We start from the raw sequence: 14073 nt of genomic DNA, 5'->3' as shown, positions 1-14073 counted from the left end.
TGTTTCCTTCTGCGCCCACTGCTCTTGTCCTGTCACTGTCCTCTTTGCACCCTACCTTCAGGTATTTATATACATTAATGAGATGCCCCACTGAGCCTTCTCTTCTCTAGGCTGAACAGTCACACTACTCTCAGCCTTTCCTGATATGCAAGATGCTTCAGTCCCTTTATCATCTTCCTGGCCCTTTGTTGGACACTCTGCAGTATGTCCCTGTCTCTTTGGTATTGAGTAGCCCAGAACTGGACGCTGCTGCAGGTCTGGCCTCACCAGTGCTGAGTAGATGGGAAGGATCACCTCCCTTGACCTGCTGGCAATACTTTGTCTAATGCAGCCCAGGATACCATTTGCCTTCTTTGCAGCAAGGGCACATTGCTGGCTCATGTTCAACTTGATGTCCATCTGGATGCCCAGGTCTTTTTCTACAAAGCTGCTCTCCAGCTTGGTGGCCTCCAGCATATATTGGTGCATGGGGTTGTACATCCCCAGGTGCAAGACTTTGCAGTTCTCCTTCCTGAACTTTTGTATGCTCATTTCTCCAACCTGTTGATGTCTTTCTGGATGGCAGCATGACCCTCTGATATATCAGCTACTCCTCCCTGTTTGGTGTCATCTGCAAATTTGCTGAGGGTACACTCTGCATCATCATCCAGATCATTAATTAAGATGTTAAGTTGGACTAGACCAGTACTGACCCTGGAGATAGATCACTAGTTACTGGCCTCCAACCAGACTTTGGGCCACTGATCACCATGCTCTGGGTGTGGCTCGTCAGCCCACCTCACTGTCTGCTTATCCAGCCTATACATTAAGAGCTTGTCTGCAGCTTGTCCCATAACAGGATCTTATGGGAGACAGTGTCAAAGCCTTACTGAACCCAGGTAGACAATATCCACTGCTCTCACCTCAACTCCCAGGCCAGTCACTTCTTCGTAGAAGTTTATCAAGTTGGTCAAGCATGACCCTTGGTGAAGCCATGCTGACTACTCCTGATGAGGTTTTTTGCCTGTAATATGCCTGGAAATGATTTCCAAGATTAGCTGCTCCATCACCTTCCCAGGCATCAGGGTGAGGCTAACTGGCCTGTGGTTGCCTGGCTTCTCCTTCTTGAAGACAGGAGTGACATTTGCACTCCTCTAGTATTTATGGCACTTCTCCCCATCTGCATGATCGATCAGTTATTGTGGGGAGCCTTGCAATGATATCTGCCAGCTCCCTCAACACTTGTAGATGCATCCCATCAGGGCCCATGGACTTATGTATGTCCGGTTTGCTTAAGTATTTCCAGACCTCTTCCACCAGGGATACATCTTCCTTGCTCCAACCTTACCTGCTGATCTCTGGGACCTGGGATTCCTGAAGGCTGATCTTACTAGTAAAGACTGAGGCAAAGAAGGCATTCAGTACCTCAGCCTTTTCCATGTCTATGTAACAAGGTCCCACATCTAGTCAAGCAATGGGCCCACATTTTCCCTAGTCTTCCATTTGTCACCTGTGTACTTAGAGAAGCCCTTCTTGCCTTTGACATCTGTGGGCACATTGTATTTGGGCTTTAGCTTTCCTAACTTCATGCCTGGATGCTCAGACATTGTTTCTGTATTCCTCCAAGGTTACCCGTCCTTGCTTCCACCCTCTGTAGGCTTCACTTTGTGTTGTGTTTGGCTAGGAGCTCCTTGTTCATCCATGCAGGCCTCCTGGCAATTTTTTTCCAACTTTCTTGAGCTTGAAGGAGGTGATCCTTGAATATTAACCAGCTTTCTTGGGCCCAGTTTCCATTGAGGGCCTTATCCCATGGTCCTCTTCCAAGCATGTCTTTGCAAAGGCCCAAGCTTGCTCTCCTGAATTCCAGGGCTGTGAACTTGCCGTGCGCCCTCCTCGCTGCCCTGAAGATCTTGAACTCCACCATCTCATGGTCCCTGCAGCCAAGGCTGCCCTTGAGCTTCACGTTCCCCACCAGCCCCTCCTTGTTGGTCCAGCATGGCACCTCTCCTCATTGGCTCCTCTGTCACTTGGAGGAGGAAGTTATCATCAGGGCACTCCAGGAACCCCCTCCATTGCTTGAAATGCTGATGAAAGTGATATCTACCCCAGATACTAGTTTGTCCTTGTCAAAATTGGGGCAATATTCCCATTACTCCAAGATTTATGAGTGAGCTTTGTACTGGCCCTTCTTAAGGAGCTTCACTTGTTCTTGTTCCTGTCACCATTATTTTGCTTATAATAACTGTACTAATTAACTGTCTTTTTATTCTTATCATACTGACGTTTCCAAATAAGTAAAAACTATAAAAATACATTAGTGTGCAATTCATATAATTTATTGAAGAAAGAATAGAAATTAATTTCTACACAGCTGTTCTAACGTTATCTGTTCTCCCTAGGAATAGGTGACTGCACAATCAGTATAAAAATGAATTAATGACAAAAGAAACTATATTTTACACATTATATGTGCGTTTGTATAAAATATGAATACAATGGGATGTGGATTTCATCATGTTATATAAAAGAAGCTGTGTATAACCTGAATTTGACTTTATCATAACATTAGTATTCCCCTACATCTTGTTGAGGGTTTTTTTATGCTTCATATTGATATATCAGAAGGTGTTGTAGGCTGCAGACTTTTCTACAGAATTAATCTTAACTTTGATCCCTTTTATCATACTGTGCAGGAGTTCTGAAGAAAGCTAGTGGGGAGCTTTTAATAGGAGAAACTAGAGCAAATGAAACCAGTGTGCTTCCTGAACAGTTACTTCAGGTAGAAGAGGTGAGTATGAAAAGAGTCTTACACTTTGTAGGGAATTTTCTTTTGACTGTTTCTCCAGTGTAGTCTGTCACTGTGTTCATTATAAACACTTATTGCCATAGTTTCATTATTTAGCTACTGCAATTAATTTTAGGTGCAAAGTCTCAGTTAAGATGGAATAAAATCTTATGGCATTCATCAAGAATTGGTTATTATTTAAGATTTCATAACAGAACAGATTTAACATCAGAAGTATATCTCATAAGAAAACCATTAAAAAAAGCTAAAATATGATAGGTTTCTTCAGTATTAAATATTTTCTCAAATACAAGGGAACCTTAAAAAAAAATCTATCAAGTTCTTAGCATTTGATCATGATGTTGCTTCCTATAGGGATAAGTTCTCACATGATAATCTGGTTTGTTTGATGCCCACAAACTACCATGTAGTAACCACTATGCTTTGTAGAATGTGTGTACAAGATTAAGTCTTGGTCTGGCTTCCATTTACTACTAAACAAATTTTTATTATTGAATTTGTGGGACCTAAATGCTCTAACAAGTCTGATACCTTGCAATAGTGGAATTTAATTTCCTAATGGCTCAATTTTAATGCTGAAATGACTTTTTAAAATGTGCTTTGAATCAGTTTGTGAGACTAATGTTCCTATATCTTATAGATTACAAAGAACAATATTTTGAGAAGATTGAGCTTTACTTGACCCAGGATCAAAATATATAAAAAAACAAATAGAGGTAGTGCACAAATGGGTGTCTGTGCGGGCTGCCTCTGTGCTCACTGGAGTTGAATGTTGGGGGTGGGAAGGGGAAAGGAAGGAGGAGGCAGCTACTAAATTGGAGCAAGCTGGAAGGGCTCCACTTCATAGCCCTTCACGGTCTTCCAATTCAGTATAATAGCTGCAACTTGTTAGGAATCCTTCTTTTCTTTTCTCCTACTATGCCCTCATAGTGGGGATCTTTACGTCTTAGATCATTAAAATATTTCTCTTATAGTGGTGCAATTCTCAGTTGGCCACTTCTGGTAAGGCTGAAGTCTGCTGTAGGTCATATGAGCAATGCAAAGCAAGATTAGTGGAAAAGTGATGATGTCAATGTGTCTACTTCTCGCCACTGTTATGCTTCAGATAACTTCAGAAGTCTCTGTTTATAGAAGGCAGGGAGCTGATGTAAACAATAGTAAAAGCCAGTATTGGCTAAAAACTAGAAATCTCTATTTACACATTTTAATCTTTGCTGAATCCAGCTCTAGAGAAGTAAAATCCAGTGTGGCTGTGTTAAAACCAGCATCTCTAAATGTTTGCCATTAATATTCATGGTTAGTAGCTTCCAGTTGTTACCTTGCAGTGAAAATTATTACAGGGTATCATTGCTGGATTACTTGTTAAACTATTGAAAATGGTTATAAATATATTTGAGTTTGCTAGATTCCATTAATTATAAATAATGTAAAAATGAAGCATGGCTTTTAAAAAGCAGTCTTGTTTAAACAGGGGTTTTTATAAATTTATTTCATAAAAATTTGATGACAAATTTAATATTTTTATGCATTTTCATTTTTGTTGAGTGTATACACTGCTTTTAATATGATTTCACGGCTAGCAGATTATATTTTAAGTTAGTAAAATGAATGTCAAAAGATGATGGTGTCCTTTAATTGTCGATGTTCATATAAGTTTCAGACAATAATAACACTCAGTCATGAACTTGGCTTGATTTAATATAAATAATGTATTTCAGCCTGTTTTACTGAATTTTGGCTGGAGAAATGCATTTAAAGACCTGTCGTCTTCTGTGGCTCACTGTATAACAATAGCAATTGAGGATTTTTCAACTAAAATACTTCAACATGAGCAGAAAGAAGAGTTTTCAGCTGCAGGCTATGCAATGAGTCTTGTAAACAACCAGCAAATGAGGGAGTCCTGCGGAGCAGTCCAACAGGAGGAGCAACCAAAACGAATTGCTAAGGCAGGTATCAAAAGATCTGAAGTTTGAGGGGAGACAGAATGCCAAGGCTGTTTGCCATCTACACTTTGAAGTACTTACAGTACCATTAATATTCTATATCTTATATAAATGGAATTAAGAAGAAAGTGAGAGGCATTACAATATGAGGCTGAACAGAGCTTTATACAATAGCCCATAGTCTACACTTGAAAGAATTAACTTTTAAACTTTGCTGGCATTATTTTTTCATCCAAAAAGTTCTAAAACATTCTGATTAGTATCTGCTCTGTTACCAAGTGGTTCGATGGGAAAATGCTGAAAGTTTTGAAGCATAGCTATAAAGGGATTTCCTGTATTCATATCCTTAGACATGCCATTTAACTAATCAGCATAACCAATAATATGGCCAAATGAGAGTTCTTTGATTTGGCTGAAAGGTCATTTGTGACAATTAATTAAATTGTTTTTCTAAGAGAATATGTGTTTGAAAGTTCTTTTTATTTAGTAAGCTTTGCAACTGTTCTAGCAAATTTGGAATGCTGTTAATGAATGTTGGCTTAAAATAACACATAAGCTTTTGGGAGAGAATTTTAGGGAGATCAATGTATGAATTTACTATGGGATGACAAGTCTGTTTTCAAATTCAGTATTAAGAAATGTGTTTGTATGTTTTTCAAAATAAATTCGTTTAGAAAATTATATTTGTTTACAAGGAATTAACCTTATGCTTTTGAGTGTACATCTAATTAAATCATAAACAAAATGAAGGCATTACTAGCATAAGATGGTTTTAATTTTTTCCCCCAATATATATTATGCAGCTTTAAAGTAAGAAGGAATGAAATAGTAATTCATTTACTGTAGATAAACATTTCTCTCCTGTATAACAGAATGAAATGTTTGTAAAGCTGATTTAATACATTTATGTTTTATGCCAATTTCATTATTCAAGAATCTGACCCTAGTGTGTATAAATTAAGCAGCGCTGTCAGAATACAAATAACTTGATGCCACGTTTATTTCTCTCAGTTTTGTTCTGACATCATGGAAGAACTTGACACATTGCTTCCATTGGCTCTGGCATGCAGAGATGATTCTCTTCAGGAAATTAGAGCAAACTTTGTAGAGGCCTGCAGCAAAGTGGCAACAGCTGTCCTGGCAAGACTAGAGGAGAAAAGCAAAGACGTTCCCTCCAAGGCTCCCCTGCAAGACTTGTATGCTGCGCTTTCCACAGCGATATATGTCTTTCAGCATTTTACAATGTATAGCAATTTAATGAGAGAAACGAGCAAAAAGTGAGTCCCTTTTACTTATAAAGGTTTAATTCAAGCATAAATGATATAGGACCTCATTCCATTTTGGTGATACAGTATGGTGGTAGTTTTCCAAATTGCATCATATTTTTTAGCGCACACTATTTATGGAAAGACTTGAATCAAAGCTATTGATAATCTAAAGCAGCCATTATGAAACAAATTATTTATGTTTAAGATCTGCATTTGATTTGCAGATCAATATTTTTTATTTATTAAGCGTGAGTAAATAGGATTGTCCAGTGAACTGAATGTACTCTGCTCTCATATAAATAGAGGGCTAAGGCCTTAATTTCCTTTTCTGACCTTTGCAATAGCTGAATTTTCATAAAATCTGATTTAGCACATAGCAGTTTTAGAGGTCGGTATAAATATACATTCCTGCGCTTTTTTCCTTACACGCCTGTATTCAGAAATGTGAACAAATACATCCAATGTAGTTTTAGAATTTATTTTTCATTGCAAGCAGAATAAAAATTAGGATATAAAGTAGTAGTGTAAAGTCTAAGACAGCGTTTGACTTGGGGGGCAATATAACTGCATTTGCTATGCTTTTTAGACTTAAGACAGTAGGAATCTCCTTATTGGTCCATGTGTTTCTGGCAATATATAATTTAAAAGTAGAAACTGGGCCTTTTGGGAGGGACACCCCAACTAGTGCAACTTTCAAGGAATGTATGATTTCTAAGGGGTTATATGCACTGTTGAATTACTTTCCCTCTGATGTTTTACTTTCTCCTCCATGAAGTGTGTCTTTGTGAATTGGAAGTCTGAGCCAAACTATTGCTCAATAATTCTGCTTATGTGTATTATGAAAGAGTTTTAGTACCTACCTATCAAAAATTATCTCTGGACTCTGTGTTTATGTTTCTTTATCACAGTCAGTGTTGATGCAATTACACTTCAACCCAGAATCTCCCAGTAACTGAATGACAAATGTACTTTTATCTCAGAAAATAGGATGAAGTAATATATTTCTCAGTGACTTGGTTAAATGAGAATTTATAGATGAGCAGATATATTTAAAGAACTTGTGAAACAAAGACCAGATATTTTTCAAAAGTGAATGCTAGGTTCAGACTCCAGGACCAAGAGGAAATGAATGATTGATACCTAATAATCAAAACCATTTGCAGAACTGGGGATTGTTACCTCCTACTGCACAGCCTTTCAATCTTTGCCTCTTTGATCATTCTCTCTGAACAGACCCCTGTTCCTAGTGCCTGTCCAGCAATATCAGGAATTCATCAACGTTCTCCAGTTTCAAGTTACGAACTACTGCGTCAGAGTTTGTGCTACAAGCATTTTACAGGATGCTGAGAGCCACCACTGGGATGACTACAAAGCTTTTTATGAGGTGTGAGGTTAAGTTTACTGTGCCTCCCTTTTACAAAATGTGTTTTACTGGTTGCCAGCTCTCTGACTAATTAGAAGCATAAGATCAGCATTATTTTTACATAAAGATTATTGGAATTTACTATTTTGAAATGTCTATTCTTGCAGGCAAATGTCTCTGTAGAAATTATGTAGGAAAACATAGTCATTTAAAGATGAGATAAATCATTACCATGGAGTGTTTGTGTCACTTGCTTAAAAAAATATTGCGTGTCAAGTTCAAGATATTTATATAGAACTTGGTAAAGATGACACCATCTTTTTAACTTGTCCTCTTATAGAAAGTGTGACATATGAAAATGAAAGACAGCTATTTTTCCCCTGGAATTTTTTAATCTGAGTCTTTGATTTTTATTTTCACTTGATTCCCCTTTTTACCTTTTGTGAGTGAAGGATGTAACAGAGACAGATGGTCAATATAGTTACCTTCAGCATTCAACAATATATTTCTGAAATAACTACTGCCATTTCATCTGCATTTTGAAGTCACAGGTCTTCTCTTAAACTTTAATCCTAACGATTCTGTGAAAACTCCCTAAGGGTCAAGTAAACTATTGTAATTTATTGAGGTTTTTTCATCCCAGTTAAATGCAGACATAGACTGACATATACTGTTTGAAATCATATTTTCACTTGATTTCAGGATGAAGTGAAAGTATTATATGTTTTTTGTCAATAATAACTGAGATGTCCTGGAGACAAAGTCCTGCCCGTCCTTATATAATTTGCTATGTGAGAGAAATAGGGGGTTTTTGTTAAGCATTTCCTAGAATTCTTACATGGGAGAAAACTGTGTGTGATACATGTATTCTACAGATATAATATAAAAATCTGATGAGTCAGTGACAAAAATCTGTACTGGACAGGTGATGCAGACCTTAATATGAGTAATCTATCAAAATACCATCCCTCAAAGACAAGTAAATAAGCATTTTACTTTTGTTTGAATGTAAGCCCAGATGTCAGGGGTTGATAAGAAGGTAAGAAATTTAGTGGCTTTTGGCAGCTGATAAATCATGATATGATCTTCACTGTCTGTAGCCCATATGGTGCTGTGTCCTGTTTATTAGTGACCCAATAACTTTTCACCATGGAGGAAACCTATTGTCAGAAATAGCTGTTGCAAGGAGAAGGAATATGGATTAGCTAAATAATTTTATCATTACTGATCGGAACTGATGGGTGTAGAAAGAGATGAAGAAAGCTGGTATCTCAGCTCTGTACACTTGCAAGACTTTAGGTGTGAAGTATGTAGTTTTTACATCATCACTCTGCTCTTTTTACTGGGCCACGGGTCATGGCCCAAAGATGGACTAAGATCTGCTCAGAATGCCTTCAGGAGGCATGATGCTGAGCAGCTGCTACTTCCATTGAGCTCTTGTAGGCATCCCAAATGGAAGAGATTTGCTTAAGACCTATTGCTTGTTACAGAGGCAACATCCTGCGGAAACTCGTAGCAGTGAGAGGTGGCTCCTTCTGAGGTCTAAGCTCAGCAGGAAGTGTGAGCCTCTGCCTCTTAAGTCATGCAGATCCTGCTGAGCTCAGAAGACAGGAGTAGCTGGAGCCAGGTGCCAGAAGACCTTGCCAGTCATCAAAAGCAGGCTTTGGTATGAGCTCCTCCTCTCTGAACAGGAACACACTCTTGCACTTGTGCAAGTCAGTGGCTCACAGCCCTTGCTGTGTTTTCAGTGGGATCCACTGCTGTAAACAGCATCATAATCCTGCTTTGTTAAGGGGAAGCTGCACTTGGCTCTCTGCTTCTGCTTGTCTCTTGAGTAGCCTAGCTCTTGAATGTGGTTTAGGTCAGGACTCTGACTACCCTTCCCCCTTTGTCCCCCCAGTTTTGAATATTACATGCAACTGTATAAAAGATTTGTTCCTCATCTGTAAAACCTGAGCGCAGTTTCATAAAGGAAAAATACACATCCCATTGTGTTCCCACAAAACAAGCAAAACATTGCCTGTCCTTTGGTTTTGTGCACATGAGTAGGGGACAAGGAAAGAGGAGTAATCTTTCTTTCCTCATTTTTCTGTTGCATGCTTAATTACAAACTAAATGGCAATCCTACACTTCAGGTATCACATGAAGTTACTCTCTTCTTTTTCCCCAATAATATAGGACATTCAAGTGGTATTGGAAAGAATATGTGATAGCCTTACTTTCCATTCCCCGCTAGTGACAGTAATAGAACTGCTTGACTGACTTGATGTGTAAGTCATCCTGAAAGAGGCAAACCCTCTGAAAAACAAAGGGGAAGGAGGAAGGGACAGGGGACAGTGTCTGTGTTTGATTATACAGATCTGCAGTTTCCGTATCCATTTATTTGTTTGTACAATGGTAACATCTGAGGAGAACAAAATTGGTAGCAAACAGTTATTTCATTCTATGAAAGAAAACATTACTTCTTTTCTACATTGTTAAAATAAGAATAATGAATATTTAATTATTTTTTGGACTTTATTAACCAATTTCAGTACTTGCTCCCTCTGACGTGACCTAATCCAATAGCGGTAACCAGAATTAAAAGAAAAGCCAAAAGACCAATTATGATTAGAGGGTAAACACAGCAATTATAATCACTGTGAGATCACAGAAAGTTTTGAATAGCTTCTAGAACAGTTAAACTGAGATTTTGTGAGATACAAGCAGCGAACGTGTGCTAATGTGAGATCTGAGCTGAGCTCTAAGAGTGCAGTTCCTGTTCAGTACTCGAGTCTAAGCTGGCTGGGAGTGAAGCTCTGGGGTTCAGGATCTCGCTGAACACCCACTGTGCCACTGGGCTGGCTCTCCAGATTACGTTTTCCAGTGGAGCTTTTAGTGTAGCAGACATCTGCTGCAGCTTTGGGAACTTATGTTTTCTAATAGTCAAAGAATAAAGAATTGTCTGTTCAAAGATAATACTGAGTGGCTTATGTAATAAAGCGCAGCTGCTTGTTTCCTGATATATAAGCTAAATAAAAGCTCACATCTGTTTGTATTATATGAAGCCTGCAAAAATAGCAGATGTTTACCAGCAGAATTGTCTAGAAATGGCAACAAATAGAAAAACAGGTCAGAAAAGGGGAATGAATCTCATTTAAATCTTCAGTGAAACTGTTGCTCCTGAAGTGGACGTGCAATATTGGAAAGGGGGTATTATTCAATTTACTGCTTTAAAGAGAAAATGAAGCAATTTATGTTTATAGTTACATAGTTTAAAAGTAAAACTTAAAGAAAGTTTCTTAAAGAAATAAATAGAAAGTCAATTTAGAATTATATTTCTGGTTGTTAATTCTGCATGGCTTTTGAAAAACTTGTAATTAATTTTTGTAAATTAAAGATATGACCAGAATAAATTAGCTGCCATTAGGGATTCAAACTAATTATTTTTTACCTGGTAAGTTTATTCTATAACGGTAGAAGTGTTTTTGGAAAGACAGGGAAATGTTAGTAAAATGTCTGTAAGATAGGGTTAGGTGGTTTTCTTCTGGATAAGATCTACTGTAATGTATCTCAAGAGTAAGCTTGGTAATGTATCTAACGCAGACTTGTAGAAAAGTAGTAATGTTTGAGTTCTACAAAGTTACGAAGTTATGAGTTCAGTTATGAAGTAAACCTGTACTTTCTTAAGATGATATTTCAGTATGTCATGCAATAATATTGTAATTTTGTTTCATATAAGAAAAAAAGGAAATTATTTTAATTATTTTATTATATCCATTCTTGATTGATATAAGACTATCCTATTTTACCTGTGTGGAAACACTCGTCAAGTGCTTGATTGTTCAGAATTGCAGAGTGATTGTTTTTCATTTGCTTGTTGAAATATGCTTAAAACAGTTCTAAGATGTCCATGGTTGTATGTATGAAGAAAATTAGGCATATAATTTTCTTTTGAAACTTACTTGTATTACATTTTTCTCTTATGCATTAGTGAAACTTGAAAAATTGGATATCTTAATGATTTCTCTTCTTTTCTCTTTTCTCTTTTCTCTTTTCTCTTTTCTCTTTTCTCTTTTTTCTTTTTTCTTTTTTCTCTTTTTTCTTTTTTCTTTTTTTTTTTTCTTTTTTCTCTTTTTTCTTTTTTTTCTTTTTTCTTTTTTTTCTTTTTTCTTTTTTCTTTTTTCTTTTTTCTTTTTTCTTTTTTCTTTTTTCTTTTTTCTTTTTTCTTTTTTCTTTTTTCTTTTTTTTTTTTTTTTTTTCTTTTTTTCTTTTTTTCTTTTTTCTTTTTTCTCTTTTTTTTTTTCTTTTTTCTCTTTTTTCTCTTTTCTCTTTTCTCTTTTTTCTCTTTTCTCTTTTCTGTTTTCTCTTTTCTTTTTTCTCTTTTCTTTTTTCTCTTTTTTCTTTTTTTTCTTTTCTCTTTATGAGATTTTAGAGATGCCTACACCAATAATAAATTTGATGACTAGAGCCCTGGTCATAAGTTTGCTGCTTCTGTTCTTTGTCATAATTTACTACTTTTTAATATAAATTACACTTGAAACATTATGGCAGAGAAATACAGAATAATGACAACTTCCAATAATCTGCTAATGTGGTGTGTTTAAAATGAAGCCAGATTATTTTGGTTTATTATAATTAGAGAATGCCTATCAAACTCTTACATTGTTTTAAAAATCATGGTGTTGTTTTATATTTCTGATAATAGTAAAATATCAACAAATTATTAAAATATTTCTCAACTCCATTGGAGTGTGGGAAGTGAAGATAAAAGTCTTTGTTCTGTTACAGCTTCATCGTAATGCTATTTTCTGAATAGGTATTAATTGAAATATTTTCATGTGATTGAACTGTATACTTCTTAGACATAGAGTGGATTAACCACTGTGATTTTGACTCCTCTGCATTTACCTCTGTGTCTTATTGGGGTGGTTCTGTATAGACAATGAAATATTAATACCAATGTTGATTCCTTTGCAGAAAATGCTTAGTTTTAATAAGTTACCATTAAGAGATGAAAAAAAATACCTTGCTAAAAAATTCTGAATATCTCTTATCATCAGTTTAATTGTTCAGTTGTTATTTTTTTCTGCTCTTCTTGCATATCCATTATGTGAAACCAAAGTTTTGTAATCACAGTTATGTGTGACAATTATGAATCTGGGGAAATACATATGCTTAAGTAATTTAAATAGTTATTTTCTTTTGAGGACAAAGAAACTGTTATATTACATTCATTTGACTATTCTACTCAGTACAGAATTCTGTATATGTTTTTAAACTAGACTTAAAATACTATGGGTTTTGAGAATACGTTAATTAATGATATAAGAGGTCAAATGCTGTGGTTTGGTTTTGTGGCAGAACTCTAGTTTTGTAACTGAGATGGAACATGTGTTTCCTTGCTCATAAAGATGTTTCACCTCTTGTCTAGTACCATTTTTTGCTCATCGCGTGCCTGAAACTCTTCAGCTGTTTTCCTTTCAAATTGAATTAATTAGACTTACAGGTAAAAAATTGACATTTTGGAAGGTGTGGTTTTATTATTTAATGTGTGGTGGTTTTGCTAGGGGGAAAGATGCTCGTTCTCTGTCCAGATGTGGCATTACTTCTGCTGTGCTCTTCACCATGATCTATGGACTATTCTACCTCCCAAGATAGCCCAGGAGATTCTTACAGATGTACTGGAGCAATCTTTGTCTATGCTGACCTCCCGATATTGTCAGGTCTGCCCCAGTTACAAGAGAACACCACAGATCAGGTAATGCTTGTATATTTAATGCACACTTTTAATGAGTAAAATAAGTAAATCTTAGTTTTCTGTTATGCACTGCTTTGATTCAAATTTAAATGTTAATGAACACAGCAGAAGGGATAGACACAATTTATGTATTTTGATGTTCATTTTAATTCAATATATTTTGTATATTTAAGTGTATTTGGTAGTCATGTAGTAACTGGGCAGAATCAAATGAACTTTTGGTGAAATTTTTTCATGAACTGCTCAATTGCTTTGAAAGCCTCATGACGAACAGTGCGTTCAGGAGTGGTGGCACAACCAAAAATGTGGGCAGAATTGGCAACATCAGGATTAGAAGTTAAGGTGGGAAAAACCCCAAAGTTTTATTCTATATATCAAAGTACCTGTTTGTATGCTCTATTCCTGCACTAATTTACTGTGATTAGGCCATTCTATATCTTTAGGTACGGAGAGATTTCCTGGAAATTTCCTGGAAAAAAACCCCAAACAACTGAAATATGAAGAATTTGTATTGATACTGTATTTCTTAAATGTAGTATTAGTCAATTCTATATAAATTTGCTTCAAAATACTGAACAAGAAAGATCTTTGTCATTTTGTAGAGAAGCTGATTTATTTAATAAGGTGATTATTAAGTTTGCCACTAAGTGAATTGAATTATCCAGTCATGCACAAATGAAAAAAAAAATTAATATCATTCAATATATTTTTGTCATAGAGGTTTTACATAATTTTTTTATAATACTGTACTTTGCGGGGGGGGGGGGGTCTTTTATGCAATGATTCTTGAAATGTTAGAGATCTGATCTGTAATGTAGACAAATGTCTGTTCATGTGTGTTGCCTACATTTTCCAAAAATTAAGATGATCCATAAAAACTCAGATGATCACAGAGGCATCCATTGGCTTTTAGGTACTTAGGTACTCTTTTCAGTCCAACTTCATGCCTATGTTTTGTGTTATCCATCTGTTTA

At 36.2% G+C, this 14073-nt stretch overlaps 1 protein-coding gene across 1 annotated transcript in view; it reads left to right on the top strand.

The window, feature by feature from the left end:
- KIAA0825 (KIAA0825 ortholog) overlaps positions 1–14073 on the top strand; it is a 252939-nt gene that overhangs the window by 81743 nt on the left and 157123 nt on the right. Inside the window, exons 9-13 of the mRNA XM_054809637.1 lie at positions 2673–2767; positions 4504–4731; positions 5740–6005; positions 7230–7380; positions 12909–13099. Of these exons, the coding sequence (XP_054665612.1) occupies positions 2673–2767; positions 4504–4731; positions 5740–6005; positions 7230–7380; positions 12909–13099 (931 nt within the window). The remainder of the gene's footprint in view (positions 1–2672; positions 2768–4503; positions 4732–5739; positions 6006–7229; positions 7381–12908; positions 13100–14073) is intronic.

This window comes from Grus americana, chromosome Z (assembly GCF_028858705.1).
Source record: "Grus americana isolate bGruAme1 chromosome Z, bGruAme1.mat, whole genome shotgun sequence".
Lineage (NCBI taxonomy): Eukaryota > Metazoa > Chordata > Aves > Gruiformes > Gruidae > Grus > Grus americana.
This window is presented reverse-complemented; position numbering and strand designations above follow the sequence as displayed.